General features: G+C 45.7%; 2 protein-coding genes across 5 annotated transcripts in view; one reads left to right on the top strand and one right to left on the bottom strand.

Annotated features, from left to right (window-relative positions):
- Nucleotides 1-428: 428 nt before the first annotated feature.
- On the top strand, nucleotides 429-12,998 carry GET4 (guided entry of tail-anchored proteins factor 4). Of its 3 annotated transcripts, none has more exons than XM_074840536.1 (9): nucleotides 429-703; nucleotides 4,862-4,940; nucleotides 5,369-5,450; nucleotides 6,417-6,566; nucleotides 8,273-8,366; nucleotides 10,289-10,429; nucleotides 10,513-10,588; nucleotides 10,772-10,844; nucleotides 11,633-12,998. In XM_074840536.1, the coding sequence occupies exons 1-9, from the start codon at nucleotides 549-551 to the stop codon at nucleotides 11,719-11,721; spliced, it is 939 nt and encodes a 312-aa protein (XP_074696637.1). In that variant the 5' UTR covers nucleotides 429-548; the 3' UTR covers nucleotides 11,722-12,998. The 3 variants fall into 3 exon arrangements, with proteins under 3 accessions (XP_074696637.1, XP_074696636.1, XP_074696638.1); XM_074840535.1 differs by having other exon boundaries at nucleotides 431-703; nucleotides 8,228-8,366; XM_074840537.1 differs by lacking the exon at nucleotides 429-703 and adding an exon at nucleotides 933-2,009 and having other exon boundaries at nucleotides 8,228-8,366.
- Nucleotides 12,999-14,999: 2,001 nt separating this feature from the next.
- ADAP1 (ArfGAP with dual PH domains 1) overlaps nucleotides 15,000-20,313 on the bottom strand; it is a 61,656-nt gene continuing 56,342 nt past the window's right edge. For both annotated transcript variants that reach the window (XM_074840772.1, XM_074840773.1), the window contains exons 8-11: nucleotides 17,885-17,947; nucleotides 17,449-17,520; nucleotides 16,733-16,961; nucleotides 15,000-16,326 (exon numbers count right to left, since the gene is read on the bottom strand). In XM_074840772.1, coding sequence (XP_074696873.1) covers nucleotides 16,298-16,326; nucleotides 16,733-16,961; nucleotides 17,449-17,520; nucleotides 17,885-17,947 — 393 coding nt within the window. In that variant the 3' untranslated portion in view covers nucleotides 15,000-16,297. The remainder of the gene's footprint in view (nucleotides 16,327-16,732; nucleotides 16,962-17,448; nucleotides 17,521-17,884; nucleotides 17,948-20,313) is intronic.

Here is a 20,313-nt window from a genome sequence, read left to right as displayed (position 1 = left end):
TTGGTGATTTTTTAGCTGTGTGCAACACAATTGAGATGTTGGGGGGTTGGGCTTGTTTTTTAAAGCCAGTTTCCTCAGCTTTGCCCCTGTCCCTGAGCCATAGCCCTACTCGGCTCACTTCTGTCTGCAATCCACGGACCCACCCTGGACTTTTTATATCCTCCTCTCTCCCCGGGGTTACTGGCCGGTTGTGCGGCACAGAACCAAGCTTTGCGCAGGCCCCAGCCCTCGGGGGTTTCTCCGACGCCGTTTCTAGCCGGCCTCGAGGCCCGGCACCTCCCCCTTCGGCGGAGCTTGTTCGCAGAGGGAGGCCGGTTTCGGCCCCGGCCGGGGGTGCCCTCCTGCCCGCCTTCGCCAGGCCCCTCCGGACCGCCCAGGCCCCCCGCGCCCCGCCCCCGGGGCGCCACGTGACGCACGCGCAGCCGCGCTTCCTGAGCCTCGCCGGCCGCCGTCGGAGCGGGCGGAAGCCGGGCAGCGAGGGGCGACGCCGCTCCGGGGCTGCGTGCGTCTGCGCCCGCCTTCCCCTCCCCTCCCCCTCCTCCGCGTTGATGGCGGCGGCGATTATGGCGGCGGAGCAGGAAGCCGCGAAAGGCGGCGGCAGGAACCGCGGCGGCGTGCAGCGCGTGGAGGGCAAGCTGCGCGCCAGCGTCGAGAAGGGCGACTACTACGAGGCGCACCAGATGTACCGGACGCTCTTCTTCAGGTAGGGCCCGGCGCGGCCCGCCGCCCTGCCCCTCCCCCGCCCGGCCTTCCAGAGCCTTCCCACGCACTCTACCCTGCTGCCGCCCGCCGCGCCCACGCCCGCTCGCCATTGGCCGCCGCTTCTGCCCATCTTCGCCTCCCGCTCCCTCATTGGGCCTTGGGGGGGCGGGGTGGGGCGGGTACGTGCCGCGAAGGGTAGGGTGAGCGGCGCTGGCCTAAGCGGGGCCCGGGCCCGGCCTGGGGGCAACGGGCGGCCTGCGGGTCGCTGCGGCCCGGCCCGGCCGCCTCCCCCTCCCTCAGGCCCGGCCGCCGCTGCAGGGGCGCGGTGATTGTGTGAGCGGGCCTGGGGGCGACGCGGGGACCCGCTGTTCGCCGGGGTTTGAAGGTGAACTCCGACCGCGGGGCCCGGCGGCCCGGGCAGCCCGGCTGAGGAAGGCGGCGGCAGCTTTGCGTCATACTTCCCAGAGGTCACGGACAGAGCTGGCTTCTGCCCCCCGGCCCAGACGTCTCTGGGCGGCCCGACGCCCCGAGGAGGCCGAGTGAGGCCCTCCCCTGCCAGGCGGGATGGCCTCGGGGTGCCTCCCCGGGCATCCCCTGGGGGCCCGGGTCCGGGCTCTCCCCCTGACCCTGGCTCCAGGGCTGTCCATGAGCTCTTCAAGCAGGCACTCTCTGAACAGCCTCTGGTTTGCTAGCTTATTTTAAACGTCAGCCTGGCTGAGAAGTAGATTGTTTCAGGGCTTTAAGGTTTTTGTTTCAGGATTTTAAGGTTTTGTTCAGATTATTGCTCAGCCGAGAGACAGGGCTGCTTTGCTGCACAGTAGTCACCCTCTGGTACAGCTTCTAGGAAGGGGCGGCTCTCAGGATGGTGAGAATCACCTGCACGGAGGAATATTATTAGAATTACTTCTAGTTGGTGTAACGTTTGTGTACATGACAGTGACTAGGTAGAGCAGTCCCATTTGTTCAGAGATACTACTAGTGCCTGTTATGTCATAAGAAGCTTTTATTGCAAACCTGTAGATTTTATTTTACTTTCCACATCCACCATAACTTACAGTGGTCACCCTTTCTCTCATCAAAATTTACAGTGTAGACCCTTGTTTTCAGGGGCACAGAATAAAGTGTTATTTCTAGGGGCTTCCTTGGTTGGTCCCAGCTTTGTTCACCTGGGGTTCTGCTGGGGGAGGACAGATGGGAAAAGTGTCTTCTGAGTCTTGGTAGCTCACCTGTGCCTCAGCTGCCCTTGGAGCTCCTCCGAGTTGGAATGGGAACAGGCCTGTGGGTATCCCCTGAAGAACAGCAGCCAGGTATGTGGGGAGGAGAGTCCTTGTGCATAGTCTGCTACCAGTGTACCTTGCACAGTCTGCCCTCCCAAGCACCATTAAATTAAAGCAGTTGTGTTCTGCCGTAGCCTTCTGATGGGATCAGCAAGGGCACTGTCTAGGCCTTAAGACTTACATTGTATTTGAGAATAAATCTAAATTTACAACAAAGCATGGCCCATTTTATAGTAAGGGTTATGTGATGTGATGGCTGCAGTGGCAGAAGATGACTTGGCTCAGCAGGTCACTTCTCATCCAGTCTTCTGAATGTATTAACTCACATACTTTGCTTAAGCCTCCCTGAATTAATTTGGAATCAAAGATCCTGCCTTTTCCATTTTAAATGTAAGAGAAAGAAGGTGCTCAATTAAATGAAAAGGTGACATTTGCATAGCTGGGAAGAGCGTTTCCTTCTAGGCAGAAAGATGTAACAAGACTGTGAAACTTGTTTGGAAAGTCACTGAGGCCAAAAAAGAGTCCTGGATAGTCTTGTGTGTCCTCTGTAAAATGTATGTTAATGTCAACAGTTTCCCAGAGACACATTAACACAGAGTGAGGTGATCTCAGCTGCGGAATTGTAATTGGGATAGACGGTGCTTACTCATTGTAAACAACGCTGGCCTGTAAAACATTTGTTCTGTCATGAGTTGCGTGTTAAACTTGAAATCCTGACTCAGAGTTTCAGAAGCCATAAACTGAGATGTATTTGAGGGTGGAGGAGGGGAAGAAGGGGAGGAGGAAAGATTATTGTAAGCCTGCTTCCTGCAGACTTCTTATCCCTCCTTGTGATCCCCAGAGCAGTTGGAAAACTGCTGTTGCTGCCTGACACCAGCGAGTCCTGTGCTCCTCCAAACAGGAGTACCTGGGGCAGTGTTGTTACTGCATGGGCTGACTGGCTTGAGCTCTGTTTATGATTTGGTGATTGAGTCAAACTTCCAAATTTAACATCCCTGTTACATGGATTTCTGTTTTCCTGATGCTTGTAGGTACTTTTTCTGGTATGAATAATCTGTTCCAGAATTTCTGTCATTCTGAATGCCATTTAGATCAATGATGTCATGAATATTTATTTTTATTAAAAAAACTTTTTAAATAAAAGATTTTTTTAAAAAAAGAAAGTATTTTAGATGGATTTTATATTGTAAAGCTGTTTTCAGCATCTTTTAGTATCTGCTGTAATAACTCCCAGAGTAGGAGCTCCCAAGTAACATTGGGAATCTACTGGAAGTAGAATTGTTGGAAGTTTGACACTGAGATTCAGAGTGAAACACCTAGAAGCAAACCTGGATGTGAGGCCAACTATTAAAGTGTTAGAGCTGCTGATCCGTTTGACTAACGTGCAGAGCATTTACTATGGTGATTGCAAATCTGAATTATTCCAAAAAACCACCATCGTGCCATCCATTATTACAGTTCTGCTGTTTTGGATAAAAGACCTTGGGGCGTTTGGAACATGGTGAGCAGGCTGGGAGGACTCTATCTCCTCCCTTGCTTGTGGTCTGATCTGATTTTACCAGTACGACCTGTCCCTGGGACTGCCAGGTGTGACAGGAACCTCACGTGCTGCACAGCAGCATGGTATCCACCGTATCCTTGTTTTCCTGCTGGTTAGTGTGACTGCCTCTGTGCCCACACTGTCTCACTGCTCCCTGGACAGCTTCAATCCCAGAACCACCAACCCCTCTCTGTTACCCCACAGGGACACTCGTGAATCAGATTTGCTGTACTGGGGGCCTTGCTGCTGCAGGAGGCTGCTCTGACTGCCGAGAGCAGAGAGGGGTGAAGTAGGGGCACAGCACGACCAGGTGTTGTAGCGGACAAAACTAATATTGCAGATAGTAAAGCAGTGTGGTAAAACTGATGTCTTACTGGTTTGATGTGAGCAAATTGGTTGTTGTTATTAACTACTCAGAAAATGGGACATTTTGAGAAGCAGTTAAGAGAAATGGAAATTGGAAACTATCTGCTGCCACACCTTAATTGCATTTATAAGAAACGCTGTGTTTGTAATCTGGAGATGTGACTATCCAAGGCCTTTAGTACCGATGATGTGCAGGAGGCTGCAATCACAGCACCATAGTAAGAGGCTCCTGCTCTTGAGGGAACCATTGGGAATAAATTCTTTTATTCTTCATTTCTTGGTTAACTCTTAAGTGAGGAAGGTGGAAGCTGCAGCAGATGTGTTTTGAAGCATTATATTTGAGGGACCAGACTTGTTTCTATTTATGAATTGGTGACTCTCTATAGTGTTGCATGGTAAATCTTGCTGGCTGTTCTCACCTTACTGGAGCCCATCAGAGAGAGAAGCGACTTTGGTTCAGCAGAGGACTGGTATGTGGCTGGTGTCCCCTGGCAGAGAGTAGTAGTGGTCAGAGAGACTTAGAGCAGTGGAAAGGAGACATCCGTGAGGAGAGGGCTGGAGTCACTTGGGCAGCGCTGGGTGTGTGAGCTCTCCAGGGTGTATTCCGAAAACTGTTTCACTGGGACGGCTTTGGGTTTGGTAAAGGCTCTGATGTGACGTTCTGTGCGGTGTAGTTCAGTGCATTGGCATCTTTTGCTCAGGTGAATTCCTGGGATCATTTCCTTTTGTTTCAGCCCAAATTGGATTTGAAGCTCTTTTTTCATTCTTACACCCTTTGCTTGTATTCCATCAAGTCTGGAGCAGAAAACAAATCATAGCTTGCAGTTAAAGTTACATCATTATTGAAACTAACGCAATTTAAAAACAAATCCCTTATTGCCTTTATTTTAAATTTTAGTGATCTTTAATCCTTTAAATATAAGTAACTTTTACTTAGTTGTGGTAATTTTTATCAAGGCGTTGGTATTGTTTTCAGGTATATGTCGCAAGGAAAACATGCAGAAGCAAGAGAACTGATGTATTCAGGGGCTTTGCTGTTCTTTAGTCATAACCAGGTAAGCCACTGGTTTTGTGTGTGTCGTTTGGGGGGTGGGCAGGAATTGTTATTCCAAGATTTTGAGGAGTGAGTGGTGAATTCTCGATGGTAAATGTTTGGGGTAATTGGTTTGTAATCTTTTGTTTTATCTCTTTGTTGAGCCTTTCTCCACAAAGAAGGATTATGCCAAACTGGGACATAAAGCAGAAGTGTTTGTGAGCATCCAAACAATAATCATAACCACATTTGTTTTGCTGTCCTGGAGGCTTCTCTTTTGATGCCGTGAAATTACTATAATTTTTTTGTAAGGGAAGGTTGAGACTTGATACTGTACCTTAGCTGTAGATGTTGATAAAAGTATTAAATCTGCCTCTGACAAAATTTTGGTTGATGTTTTCTTTTATGTACCGATATGTTCATTACTACCAATATGTGTCCGTTTTGTAGCAAAACAGTGCTGCTGATCTGTCCATGCTGGTTTTGGAGTCTTTGGAGAAATCGGATGCAAAAGTAGCAGATGACCTTTTAGGTGAGGTGACCTTTGTGCTCAGTTTGATGGTGTTTTAATGTGCTTTCACTTCACAGTGACTGTTGTTAACAGCCTTGAAACCTGGATTCCTTTCTATATGCCCTCCCACATGGCTAAGGGTTACCTTCATCATAGAAATGGACGGGGGGGGGGACTTTATTAGAGAATAATGGATTCCCGATAACTTTGTGGGCATGCTTAGAACAAACATTGATGTCTTGTGACATTGTCCTTTCCTCGATGCAGCAGTAATGTATTGTCTGCACAGTTACTGATGTCCCCAGGGCTTCGTTGGATGGTGATTTCCTACCCGAGCAGTGTGGTAGTGTGCACATGATTTGTGATTCAGCTGTTCACAAGGAAATTTTTCTTGTTTGACTGTGAGTTTTGGTAAGCAGGCAATCAGGGAGCCCTTTTTAAGAGCTGCCTGGCCAGACTACTGCTGCAGCACGGGCAAACCACTCCTATTAACCGCCTATGGATGGAGACAGACGGAGCTGTTTTTTGTTTACTTAGATCAGCTCTGACATTTTGTATCCCATCTATGACTTCTGGTGGTGTTTTTCCAAACTGCAGCCGTCTGTCCCTCACAGCTTCCCTATGAATGGCAAGCAGTCCCGGAACCTGCAGTCTTTCCTCCTCCTTGGAACTGCATGGTCCTCTGGGATATCCTGTCCCAAATGAGGAGACAGGGAAGCTGTCACCAGCTGACTGCAAGGCACAGCTTTTGGCTGTGGAGGAGTCATACGAATATTGCTGGCTGATAGATGCAAGATTGACTTGATGTATGAGAAGTGGCTCAAGCTCAAAGTCACTCTTTTCTAAGGTGGCTTATGGAGGTTGTTAAGGGAGCTTAAAGACACAATAGCACTGTAACTTAAATGTTCTTTCTTAAAGATGCACTAGAAGCAGCATTTCATTCTATTTCTACTAATGGTAAATATTTGTGAATCTTACTGTTTCTAGAAAACTTGGCAAAATTGTTTAGTTTAATGGATCCAAATTCTCCCGAAAGAGTGGCTTTTGTATCCAGAGCACTAAAATGGTCTAGCGGGGGATCAGGAAAACTTGGACACCCAAAACTACACCAGTTACTAGCAATTACGCTGTGGAAAGGTAAGAAAAATCAACAGGCTTTTATGTGTTTTCTTTTGAAAATACTGAAAGTGGGATATTGTAAGAGATCTACTTTGGAAGTAATCTAAGGAAGCTGAGATGGAAATGACTGATGGAGTTCTGGTATTACCTGATTTTTGCAGTAACTTCAGCTTAATGTTACTAACAAAAACCTGGGGCTGTAGATCTGTATTAGTGCAAACCCCAAAACACAACTGCTGTAAAGCTGTCTGTAGAAGGAAGGATGATCCTTTAGACATTGAGGTAGTTTAATTGAGTCATTAGGAGGAAGTTTGCTGGGGTGCAAAGCTGTTCTGTTGTGGGTTTTTTGTCTTTAAATCCCGGATAAACATGATAAAGATTGAAATACGTCACCTAGCATCCAAAACTGTCTTTGGATCAGTAATTAGGTGCTTTTTGAGACATTGACCACCAGGCTTATTCTGGAATGAATGCTGTTGCCTTCTATTTATGTGGAATTTTATCACTTGTGATGGGATGTAAGATAAACCAAAAATGCTCTAGGTAATTATTTTAGTTGTGGATGATAGCCAGTTTTTAAAGTCTTATGTTCAAAACATAACAAAGGTAAGAGCGAACAGTTGAATAAATGCCATCTCTTCTGTGGTTTCTTGTGAATTAATAACTGTGCAAGATGATTGTTTGTTTATTTTAAACAAAGTGATGAGAGTGGTTTCATGTAACAATCCTGACCCAATGGTCAACATTCCAGCTTACTGCCTTTCTGCGAGCCATAGGCAATCCCATAGCTGTTCTCATGGGACTTAACGTTAGTTTGGTGGCTGCTGCCAGCCAGAAAGGGAGGATTTTCCTCAGAGCACTTAAGTTAGAAGCTGAGATACGATTAGGATAGAAACAGTTGCATTCTGAAAGTAAAAATCCCCATTTTGTAGCTGTCTGCTCACTGTTCTTTTGAAGAGCAAAATGCGTACGTTTTCTTAGTCTGTAGTTTTTGAGAGCTTCATGAGAAAAGGCTCAGATTTTTAAAACAAAGCTTTTAAATTCCAAAAATTAGCAGCTATCCAGTTTTGGTTTGTCATTGCAGTGATTTTGCATAATGCTTTGCTTCAAGTTAAGTTCTAACAAATCATTGCCATTTCTTATACCTTTTTTTCCTCTGTAATTGCTGTTCTATTCAGCATATGGAAGCAATTTTAATTTTGATAGCAAGAGTGGGCTAAGCTAAAAATAGGAAATGCCTGCTTTCTGTGCACTTAGAAAGAAGGACACTGAAGTTGCTGTTTGACTTCTTGGTGCACATGGTCTAATATGGAACTTCTTGATTCTTTTCCTAAGCACTGATGGTGCACATGAACTGTCAACATGCAGTTAGAGAAAATGATACGACAGCAGCTTAAGCTGTTTGTCCCAGTGGTTCTGTTTTGGGTGGCATTGAATAAACTGTATTTAATAGCAGTTGTTCACATGCATTTAGGATAACATTTATTATATCCCTCTATAACTTGTCTGTAACTTATAAAGGAAAAAGCCCACTCTCTTTGCTAGTTGTCTTGTTTATATGCTATGTGTGTAGCTCTTGTCCTTTTACCAGCTATAGTGTACAAGCCTAACAAATTTGTTTTTGTGTTCAGGTATGATGAACTGATTTCTTAAAAGCCATTTTCTTTTTCCTTTTATAGAGCAAAACTATAGTGAATCTCGGTATCACTTCTTGCACTCCACAGATGGCGAAGGATGTGCAAATATGCTAGTAGAATACTCCTCGTCCAGGGGATATCGCAGTGAGGTGGACATGTTTGTAGCACAGGCAGTACTACAGTAGGTGTTAAACCTTTTTTAACTATTTTGCTAAGATGACGCTGTGTTTGAGGCCAATCTAATTTAATCATGATAACTATAGGCTAACCATGCATCCTTTTCAAAAGAAACTGTGAAACTGGCCAGAGCTCCTGAAAATCACTTTGTATGGTAGCAACAGGAGAAAACCATCTCAAAACAGCTGTGTTGAATTGGTCATATTGGGGAGAGAAAAAAAAAAAAAAAAAAGCCCAAAACCATATTAAGGTCAAAACCTGAAATCATGTTAATTGCCTGAAGAATTAATGTAATCTGTTTGACCCTGAAAGCACAGTTCTTAGCTTTGTTAACACCACTTCATGTCTAGTTAGGGCTTACTTTTTGGTGTTTTTACTAAGACAGGACCTAAGTAGGCTCTATATTTACTTTTAGCATAGTGCTTGCTCTCAGTCTCATTGTCTTAAGAGACAGTTTGTCTCAGATCACCCTGGTCTGTGAGCAGCAGTGCAATGGTTCCTGGTTTGACAGAGTTGCTGGTGGCTTTCACTTACTTTAGGCATTTATTTTGTAGGATGTGGGAATGCAGGCTATTATGTGCCTTTCATGTACAATTAAGGTTGACAAAGCCAATCTGACTGCGTTCAATCAGCTGATGGCTTTCTTCAGTCAGGGAAAGCAGCTCATGGAGGAGTCTGAGGAGGAGGTGGAGACAGGACTGTGCAGCAGGGAGTCAGGCAGAGAGTAGGTGTTGGGGGAGAGGGAGGAGGTGAGAGCAAGTCTGTCTCTCTTCTGGCAGCAGTGAGCTGTCATGTCAGATTTGTCCTGCTTTCCATAGCTGGTTGATATAGATTGCAGTGATTCTGAGCAGTAGAAAATCCTTTATGGAAATCCAGTATATGCAGGACTCTTAAACAATTTTATGGGGCTTTATTCTGGAGGGGGGAAAATTCTGGGGAGAAGTTATGAGTAAGAGATTATTTTTTCAGTATTTATACAGCACTACTACCGCATCCCTTACTGGCCTATATCTCAGATACTGTACTAAATCCTCTTACATAGCAGTTTATACTCTAATGAAAATAATTGCAGTTCCTTGCTCAGCAGTAAGGCAGAAGAGCCCAATGCCCTTGCACGTGTGAGGGTACAGAATTGGAGGCCAGCCTGCGACCAAAAATGAGACTGCACGTGGCAGCCTTCCCAGTGCTTGCTGACAGCATTTGTCCCAGATAAAGTCTCTTGTTAAGCCTGTGGGACTTGCAGAGATTGCCAGTTAAATTAACTTAACTTGACCTGAACAAAGATTTGATCAGTTTGGGAAATCGATCTGTTAACCAGTGATAAAGGGCTTGGGAGCTCAAAGTGTAGCTTTATTATGAGACTTTCAGATATGTGTGTCAAGCTTATTAGTGGTGCTGATGCTATGTTGTTTTGAGGTAGTGCTAATAGAAGGACAGACACATACTGCAAGGAGATGTGTTTGGGAGTGGATGGAGCCAGGAGAGAGGTCTTTAATTTGGTTTTTGCCTCAGCATAGTAATCTCTGGACCAGTAAATGCAATATCATGTTTAATTTGAATTACGTGGTGGCTAGTCTTTCCACATTTTGATTTAATTGATGCCCTCTTTTAGTAACCGTCCTGTATACAGTCTGCTTAGATCTTGGTTAATCTCATTCTATTAATGTTTAATGTCAGTTCTCCCTCCCAACCCACTTATTCCACAATGTATTCTAGTAGTGCTTTTCCCCTTCCTCAGTTGATAGCCAAAGCATTGCCAAAGATGTACATCTCTACCAGTTAGCTTTTGCCATCAGTTTAAGCCTGAGATGGCTTCTGTGCACAAATGAACTAGAGATTGTTGAGCTTTTGGTTTCCCTTTTCTGCATGTAAAAATACTTCTCTGCCTGTTATTTTTAACTTGCCCTGTTCTGTTTCCTTTTGCAGATTTCTCTGCTTAAAAAATAAGACCAGCGCATCAGTTGTTTTTACGACATACACACAGAAACATCCTTCAATAGAAAAGGGTCCACCCTTTGTTCAACCACTGCTAAACTTCATCTGGTTTCTGTTATTGGCGGTTGACGGGTACAGTCTGATTTTCCTCATGTTGTTCTTGGTTTCCTTTTCAGTTGTTACTGAGATTACATTTTTGGTTGTTTCTTTTCTAGAGGAAAACTAACAGTATTTACAGTATTGTGTGAACAGTATCAACCTTCACTGAAAAGAGATCCCATGTATAATGAGGTGAGTTACTCGTAGTTGTAAACAGGATTGAACCTACAGAATTAAATAATAGCTGACTGTCTCCTGTTTTGTGACTTGTAGATAGGAGTCAGTGATCTAGCTTGTGTGGTGTGACTGCTGCCCATGGTATTTCTACCTGTAAATGAAGTAGCTGACGTTGTTCTTCATCCTGTGTCGTTTCAGTACCTAGATAGAATAGGACAGCTTTTCTTCGGTGTTCCGCCCAAGCAGACATCGTCCTATGGAGGATTACTAGGTAAGGTTTATGCTGACAGTTGTTTATAGATACCACCAGTCTTTTCAGAGCAGTGGCTTATATAAAACAGCTGTGCTGGAAACAGATAATTTGTTCTAATGAATATATCAGTTTTTTCATAGACTGTAGAAACCGTCCCTACTGAATTGCTTGCATGTGAAATTAATTTGGTGAAGCTAATAGACTTTTCATCTTTGAGAAGGGGAGAAGCATGTAAATGATTCTTACAGTTAATTATTGACGTTATGGTATAACTTCCAAATGTAAAGAAAAATCTTATTTGTATTAAAGCTTAATTTCCTTATGCTTCAGTGGCTGATTTTCCTTAAGTCAAGTCTGGGACTTTGGTAGAGATCTAACCAGTGCTGATATAAAATGAGTGTTCCTACAGTAGGAGTTCTGAAATTAATACTGCCCTACTACAAGAAATGAAAGGGAATAGAGAAATTCAGCCCTCATTTCCTGGCTCTTGAATAAAATGTGACCAAATTGAACTGAATTACTTTTGTAAAATCAAACTTTTTTTTCCTTGAGAATTAAGCTTTTTGTTTGTAAACTGACTTGCTTTACCTGCAAATGTCAATTCACTGATACCCAAAGTTTGATGAAATACTAATGTCTTGCTGAGGGAATACTAATGTCTTGCTGAGGCTTTTTGACTTCAGAATTCTCCGTTTTTTTTAATTATTGAGATCTGCAACCTAGCAGGATGGAAGGAGAATAGTTTAAAGTTTTTGAGACAAGAATGTAAAACTTAACAATTTTGACTGTCCTGTATTTTATTCTAGGAAACCTTTTAAACAGTCTGATGGGAACTGGAGAAGATGATGACACAGAAGATGGTCAGGAAGATAGCAGTCCTATTGAGCTCGACTGAAGGTTGTTGTCATTGGGTGCCGTGTAAATCTGATGATTCGATGACTCCAAAGACAGTTTTGGAATTTGAATCCTGCAGTTGTTTCTTGGTGCCTAAAAGGGCTCCTCCGGTCTTTTAGAAATGGTTGCTGAAATGTTTATAATGTTCGGTCTATATTATTTATGTAAAAAAAGAAAGAAACCAACAAAAAGTAGCCAAATGAACCAATCGGAGCAATTGTTAGCAGGTTTCCGATACAGCGGCTGGTGACTTTGATTAAAATATAGTCTTCTACGGTTTCTGATGCAGTATTCCCTTTTGCACAGTAATTCAATAAAGCATAAATATGGGTCTTGTACTTCACGGCCTACCCAATACTGTCTTTGTTGCAAGAAAGCTTCCTTGACCTCTGCCACCTCCAAGGAAGATCTTGAAAGGCAGGGTGATCAGTTGAATAATTTATTTGCGAGGCTGGTGCCAAAAGTACTGTGAGATGAGCCAAGCAGCATAATTTGAGATGCACATCCAAGAGACATTGATACCAAGAACTCGCTTCCACTGCCGTGAGTAACATGCACGCCATTCATACTGCCTTTCACTCGACTTAAGGTCTGGTTCTGGCCGAGCCCACGTGTGTGTTTAGCCGATATACTTCCTGAAAAGCACAAGATTGAATTGCTCTTGAGTAAAAGCCTGTCAGTGGAACATAGGGAATTGGCTTCCATGTGGATCTCTCTTGCCTAGGTATAAAAATTTGGCATCTAAAATACCTCCTCTGGCTTGTGGCTCTACTCCTTTGGAACAGATTCTATTTCGGTGTAAGTTCACAACCATACGTAAAGGCAATGGTGTTACAGTGAATGAAATGAAATGATTTGCCGTGAGCAATGTATGTGTTTGAACTGCAGCTGTATGTAAAGAAAAGGGATACTGCAGAACTTTTGGTTCTTTATGATATATTTATTTTTCTTGGGTGATTGATTCATTTAACACTTTCTGTAAAAGAATAAATCAATGAATAATGGAGTAACTTCAACCCCAGTGGTAGGCATAGCCATTCTACATCTCCTCTTTAATGCAGCACAGTGGATGTCAGTGGTACAGTGAACAGATGAAATGGTGGGGAAACGCTTTATTTTTTCACGATGAAAATAAAAAGGCTTAGATTAATAAACAGCAATCATGCATGGGGGAGGGAGGGATTAATACAAATTTATTGACTGTATGAAAAAGAAAAGGCATTGAAAGGAAGACTTTGTGTTAATTGTGAAGTCTCAAATAAACACTTTATACCAGGATGTGTGATGTTGCTGCTTTCTAAGTTTTATGAGCACAGATCTTGCTTTCTTTGCTATTTTTTTTTCCCCTCTTCATTTGCCTGTGGCTCATCCGGACCTCAGTGCTGCAGCTTTATCTCTGTCAGTGAGGGCCTAGCTTTAGTCGGGTATTGTAATGGCTGGAGCCGGTGTGGATTGCTTTGATTTGCAGCATGTTCAGCAGAGAACCCCTACCCGGATGATGCCGCAGACATGTAATAAATGCTCGGGGACGCTGGCAGAGGACAGAGCCATGTCACTGCCTTTGGCCGCCACCGGACGTGCCTGTTCTGGGGCAGCTGAAGGTGCCCAGCAGCGTGTCCTGCGTTCGCAGTTTCTGCGCTCACCTTGGCTGGGCCAGGTCCAGGCTGCTGCCACCCCCAGCAGCCCCCTGATTTGGACCTTTGGGCTATGTACAGAGTCATTGCAACAGCCCAGACGTGTGTAGAACATGTACACAAACAGCCTTTTGTGTATATCGTAATTTATAATTAATTGTATAGCATATATAGTATGAATTATATTTGTCTTAATTATACACCCACACAATCTTTATAACTAGCACTGAACACAATGAGCCTAGCCCATGCTCTCCCTGCTTCTGACACACGTGTGTTTTTAAGTGTGACAGTGTGTGTAAAATAGAAATACTTTTAATCTAAATTCAGTATCTATAGTTATGCATACACATATGCGTGAGGATATATGTTATATGCAATATAGTGCTCTTGAATTTATAATTACTTTATACCTATATAAAAAGCATGCACATGTGTATATAATACATAATTAAATATTTTATAAATTTACAATTATAAGAAGTCTATATACAGACATGTATGAACTACATTTAGCTTACATATTTGCAAATTAAATGTGTATGTCTAATGATAGCTACATATATACATGTGTTCATACAAACTATATGCAGCTCATACACACGCCCTCAGATAAAAGTGTATTATATATTATGCTGTATCTACTATGCACAGCTTATAGCTGTGTCTGTGAATATTCAACAGCTCATAGAATTTATTTCTATATTACTAAGATCTAATTTTTGTGCGTGCATACATAAATATGAGTATTATATATAAAATATATAAGATAAACACACATACACAAATAAGTATAATGTATAGTGTGTTATATAATATGCTGTCCTGGTTTCAGCTGGGCTAGAGCTGCTTCTTGGTAGCTAGAACAGTGCTGTGTTTTGGAATCAGAATGGGATTTAGTATGAGAAGAATGTTCACAATGCACTGACGGTTTTAGTTGTTGCTAAGAAATCAAAAACTTTTCAACTTCCCATGTCCTGCCAGTGCGCAGATGCACACGAAGCTGGGAGGGAGCAGAGCCAGAGCACTGGGCCCAAAGTGGCCAAGGGAATGTTCCCTATCACAGCGTCACGCTCTGTGTGTAGGTGAGGGTTCATCCGGACACTCGCTCTCGCTTCCCGGATTGCAGTCTTGCGCTTCTCTCTTCTCTGGGCTCACTGGCTGGGAACAGGCTGGGCATCAGTCAATGCATGGTGAGCAATCACATTGCACATTACACCTTTGTATTTTCTATTATTACTATTATCATTATTTTTCTTTTATTTCAATTATTGTTTTTATCTCAACCTACATATCTCCTTACCTTTACCCCTGGAATTTGCCCCCATCCCTGCGGCAGGGGAGGGTGAGCAAGCAGCTGCGTGGTGCTTGGCTGCTGGCTGGGTTTAAACTAGGATGTATACATAAATACATGTGTGTAGTTTATATATTTACCTGGTATACACACAAACACACGTGTGTGTGCAGCTGCACCCCACCCCCCCGCCATTGCCCCGAGCAGCCAGGGCAGGAGGGACCCAGATGGTTTTTGTGGTTGTCCTGCACCCCCAAGGCTCTGCCAGCACCGTTACTACTTGTTTTCATTTACTGTTTTTTAACCCCACCTCACCCCCTCCCTGCCCCCCCAGCACCACACGGCCACAGCTCTGACATAATAATTTATTGGTTTGAATGACATTTAGTACCACAGTTGTCTTACCAGTGACAGAACAAATGCATACAGCCGATGAGATGCTCTCATTTACACACACCAACGTAAGAAACGCATCGGACAGGTCAGTGTCTGGGGCTGGTACTTCAGCAGACGCCAGAAATTTCATTTTGGGGTAAAAATCCAGCACATGGTGTGCAGGTCCCAGCCTGCCTGCCCCGACCGCAGGAATTACAGTGCTCAACACAGCGCTGAAACGTCACTTCAAGCAGCTTTTTTTTTTTTTTTTTGGCGGGGGGGGAAAAAAAAAAAATCAACAAAAAAAATTGAGAGAATTATTGAAAAAAAAAAAAGTGCAACCACCAGTCTGGAGAAGCAACGTGCCATCGGCTGGAGGGACGCACCTGCCAGGGCTGGGCTGGGACAGGCTTTTGTAGTGCCTGTCAGCAAAACTGCACCTAAAGCTCAACCCCCCCAAACCACACCATGCTCCCAAAATGGTGTGAACCCCCTCAAACCATAAAACAGGAACAACCCAGGGGGCAGATCATGGGCCCCAGCCCCAAAAGCTTTGCTTGCCCAGCCTCATCTCGTGGCTCAGTGTCCCCCCCCACACTGGACACCCCCTCCTTTGTGCCCTTCGTTAAGCAGTAACGAGGCTGATTTCCTCCATTTCTAACTCCCATTTGACCCTAGCCTGGGTACAGCACCACCACCTCTCCCCAGGGGAGGTGATTTACTGACCATTTACCCCGATGCTGTCGGGAGGCTCAGCCATCTCGCACATCACCATTTCGGGTGGTTCCAGGTTGGTGCTTCACATCCCACGAGGATGTCACCACTCAGGGACTCACAGCCCCCCACAGAAGGGGCTGGCAGAGACCTGGGGCTGTGGGGATGCTCAGTGCCAGCCCCCGGCGACCAGCTCGTGGGGAAAAGCCCCATCTCCCCCCGAGATGTGCCAGCAACAGTCTTCACCATCCCGCCGAAGCTGGGTGGGACCCCCCTTTCAGCAGGTGTGGGGTGACGGGGTCACAGGACCACCCGTCCCAGCGGCACATCCCGTGGAGCGGCCACAGAGCTGAATTTCGGGATGGAGCAACATCTTCTCCGACATTTCACTGCCGCCCTTCTTGGTTTCCAACATGATCAAGTGAATGATGAGGGGAAAGGGAAGTATTATTATTATTATTACTGTTATTATTATTATTCATTATTTTTAACATTTCAAATAAAACCACGTTGTGTTGTAAACAGAAGCTCACTCCTCAGGTCTGCCCAGCCAGTCCCAGCTAAGGTTTATGTTTGAAATGGGCTTCCACTGAAAGAAAAAACCAGAGAAAATAAAGTTAAAAGTAGGACAAGCACTGGCAGGCAGCAACAGCCTGGCACAAGCCCACCCTGCGGATGGCCCTTGTCTTGCTGTTGCTCCTTGGCTCTGATTATCCTTATAACTGGGTGACTGATCATCCTTGTAGCACCATAGACATCACGCCAGAGGTGATGAAAAGGGAAGGCTATCGTCCTCCTTCTCCTCCCAGCGTGAGCCCCTCTCTGCTTGGACAGCCTTTGCATTCTCCCTGGGCTGGGGAAGGGCTGCCCCGCTCACACCACACAGGAGGGAGCGATGCGGCCGCATCCCCGATCTCCCTCCATCCAGCCCGTCCTCTAACGCACAGGAAATAAAGGGGCCGAGGCTGATCTCCAGCCCTCACCAGCAAACACACCTGCATATTCCTGAGGCAGCATGGGCCGGCTTATAACTTTCTGAAAAGTCGTAATCCACTCCAGCTGGTCATCCTCTGTCTCGCAGGCAAAGAGGAATTTCCGATCTGGGGTGACGATGGTGATCCCGTGCTGCCAGTGGTTTCCCTGTGTGGATGGCGGGAGCCCTTCCAGGACCTTGTAGCTGTTTTCCTTGCTCCCAATAAAAACTTCCCCTCTAGCAAAGGCATCCTAGAAGACAGCGGAGCGGTCAGGCAGGCTTGACTGTGAAGGGGAGCTCTGCATCCTGGGCAGCCAGGACACAGCTCACCCTGCACCATCCAGAAGCCCCATCAGCAAAGTGCAGCAGCCAGACACCGAAAGCACCAGCCACCCCACAAAGCCCCACTCTAGCTCCTCCCAAGGGCACCCACAACACGGGACCAACACCAGGGATCCAAAATTCAGCTGCAGAAAAATCTGAAGCTGGTCCACAGGGTTTCCAAAGCATTTTTGGGTGAATATCTGTGCACAGGGCTACTGCACACTGAACACCAGGCAGGTACACCTAGCAGTGATGGCTCAGTGCCCTCTTGGCTCTCCCATCAGCCTGAGCTTCACTGTATATTATTATTCTATTATTATTATCATCATTATTACTGTATATTATTATTCTATTGTCATAATTATAATTACTACATATTATTCCCAGCAGACAGCCCAGGCACCTTCATCTTACCAGGGGATCTTTGAAATACATGAGCCGTCGGTCATCCATGGTGAACCATCGCTTCTTGAATCCCTCTGTTTGCTGAAGAGTCAAAAAATGCCAGATTACACACCAAAGCAGCACAGCTCCTCTCTTATCAGGCATGACCCAGGAGTATCAAGGCACTCGGAGGAGCCCGACGGGCTGGGGGAGCTGGGAACAGGTGGCTTCTGGGCCACCGTGAGCCACCACACCAGGGTCTGTGAGATGGGGTGGTTGGTGTGTGAAGTGGTTTTGCATTTTTTAAATGTTTGCTCCCGGGTGAGGAAAGTCTATTAACACATTCACAGCGTTAATGCTTTGCCTCTCTGGCAAGCGTGGGTTTGTCCCACCAGCAGACCCTTCTCAGCCCTGTACAGAGCAAGACTCATGTTTAGAGGGACCGCAGGAACATTTTATATCCTACCTTTGGCCCCGTTTTCTCCATGTACCCTTCCTTCAGGTAGTTTCTAGAAAGCTTTGGCACCAGCTGGAGCAACCAAAGAGGAGAGAAAAGAGAGCAGCGTCAGATGGAGGGAGGTGGGGGGTCACCAGGCGTGTGGGGCAGGGCTGGGGTGCCTGGGAAGGAAATCCCACGTGGACCTCACCCCCGGCCCTGAGCCCACCCGACGGCTCTGGCTGAGCACTTCGGTCCCACTCCCCCAAAGCACTCAGAAGAGGTGGGTGCAGAAACATGAAGCATCTCTGAGCACTCTGCCAGCAAAGCCAGCAGCCTCCAGAGGAAGCCCCCGCGCCAAATCCCACATCACCGGTCAGCTCTGGCAATGCACCTCCTCCACCAGACACAGTGGGAGCTCCTCACACAAGCTCAAGTACGATTTGCCTGCAAAACCCCGTTAACACACGCTGCCTGTGCACTACCCCTGCCTGCAGATACTGCTGACAACAGCTACCAGCGCCAGGGATATTTTTAACGCTGCTTCGCAAAGACAAGGCAGTAGCTGCGAGATCTTTGCAGATGCCTCTAAAAGCCTCTTGAAAGATGAGTCTCACCAAAAAGAGGGCTGACAAGCCTGACCACGCAACTCCCCACCCCTGCTCCTGCCTTTCATTTGAACAGGTTATTAATGGCTCCACTTGCCAAACCACACTCCAACAACACCTAACTCCGCCCAAGAGCAGCTCTCATTGAGCAGGCACATGCTTGTAGGGCAAAGACACCCCAAAATGCAACAGCCCAAAGAATCACAGCACTGTTCCGCAACAGCCAGGAGCATCTTTGTCTCGAACGCTTCATCATGGGCAGCAAAGGGCTCTGCAACATTCATAGCCCCAGTGCTTCACTCCTGGGACAGGGCTGATGACACTTTGCTAAGCCAGGAGCTCATCACCTGTGGCAGAGACGTTCCTCCACCCTGTAGATGGGTCCTTGAAGCATCCTTCAGAGAGCGTCACTCCCTGGGAGCTGCAGTGGCAGCCTGGGCATCCTCAGGGTGATGTGAGAAATTTATAACTCTCTACCGCATTTAACCTGGCTCCTGTTTACGTTTAATGCCTTTTCATTTCTCTGACAGGCTAAAGGAATCATAAATTAGATGCTAATGATGGCAACACCCAGGATGGAGCTACTCGGGTACAGAACCCAGTCTCTACAGAGGTCTTCCCAAGATGAATGCTATGAAGGGTTTGTTCAGTATTTCAATGTCATAAATTAAACCTCACTAAACATTACACTGCTCTGTTTCTCCCAAAGAATAACTGATGAGAAGGGGATGATAAGTAAAAATATAAATAGCGCATCTCCCACCAAAACCGCCAGGGGGTGAGCATATAAACACCCTCACCAACTGCTGGACAAACGGCAACTCCATCAAGGTCTGTGTGTTTTTTTGGGGGCAATTTGATTCAGATGTGCCAACCAACTTTAACAGAAGTAGAGGATAGGGAAAGGGGTAGAAATAATTAAGGAAAATATACGCTGTACAGCAACAGTACTATAGCTGGCTAACGAGGCTCTTCTTATGGATTTTTGAATTTGCCTGGTTTAACTGGTCTGAAGTCCCTCACGGTGGGGATCGGATACCAGCTGTGGGACTGTTCTTCTTTACTCTCCCCATGGATGAGGACAGTGTCTGTGCATGGCTCTGACAGGAAGGCTTTGGCTCTGGGGCTCCTCGGGGTGCACAGGCAGCAGGGACAGAGCCACCTCAGCTCAGAGCCAGCCCCAGCCCCTGACCAGACCCCTCCCCGGTAATTAACGGAAGGCAGGTCATGCAATTAGATTTCAAAATCTACAAAGTCAAGGAGGTAACAGAGTAGTCAACAGCAATAACCAGTGACGTTACACACCAATTGCAGTGCAACTGCAACACAAGGCACTTGCTGTCAGCTTACATTAATACCGCCTCTAGTATTATATTAGCAAAAGGTAATGCAATTAGCAGTTCCAGCTCCCGGAAAACAAGAGACAGAGATTCATAAGACAGGCTGCATTGACCTCTACACAAGAACTCATTTCAGAGGCTTAGGTACAGCATTGACATTCTTTTGCCTTCATCTTTTCTACCTTTCAGCCTTTGTTTCAGCTTTTAACATTATAGCAACAACCTTTGCAAAAGACACTTATGGCTTCTGTACAGGTGACAGTGCTGGAGTTACTCATACACACAGCTCCCGTTTTGAGGGTGAACACGTGTGCATGCACACGCACATGGTTTCCAAGGCTGGATGTTGGTAACAGATGCTGCACATGGGCTCGACATCCCACCACAATAATTTCAGCCCAGTAATTGTAAAATGCTCTGAAGGATGGAGCACTCTCCAAGCCTTCCAGCTTGTTAACAAGATGCTAAAATTGAGCAAGAGGGAAAAAACAAAAATAACTGCAGGAAAACT

Source organism: Strix aluco, chromosome 15 (genome assembly GCF_031877795.1).
Source record: "Strix aluco isolate bStrAlu1 chromosome 15, bStrAlu1.hap1, whole genome shotgun sequence".
Taxonomy (NCBI): Eukaryota; Metazoa; Chordata; class Aves; order Strigiformes; family Strigidae; genus Strix; species Strix aluco.
The sequence above is the reverse complement of the archived record's forward strand: the minus strand, read 5'-3'. Positions and strand labels throughout refer to the sequence as shown.

Excerpts from the sequence above, each read along its gene's own strand:
- GET4 (XM_074840535.1), top strand. The coding sequence starts at position 549 with ATGGCGGCGGCGATTATGGCGGCGGAGCAGGAAGCCGCGAAAGGCGGC. Across the intron at positions 704-4,861 it reads TACCGGACGCTCTTCTTCAG|GTATATGTCGCAAGGAAAAC; the intron begins GTAGGGCCCGGC and ends TATTGTTTTCAG. Across the intron at positions 5,451-6,416 it reads AGTAGCAGATGACCTTTTAG|AAAACTTGGCAAAATTGTTT; the intron begins GTGAGGTGACCT and ends TACTGTTTCTAG.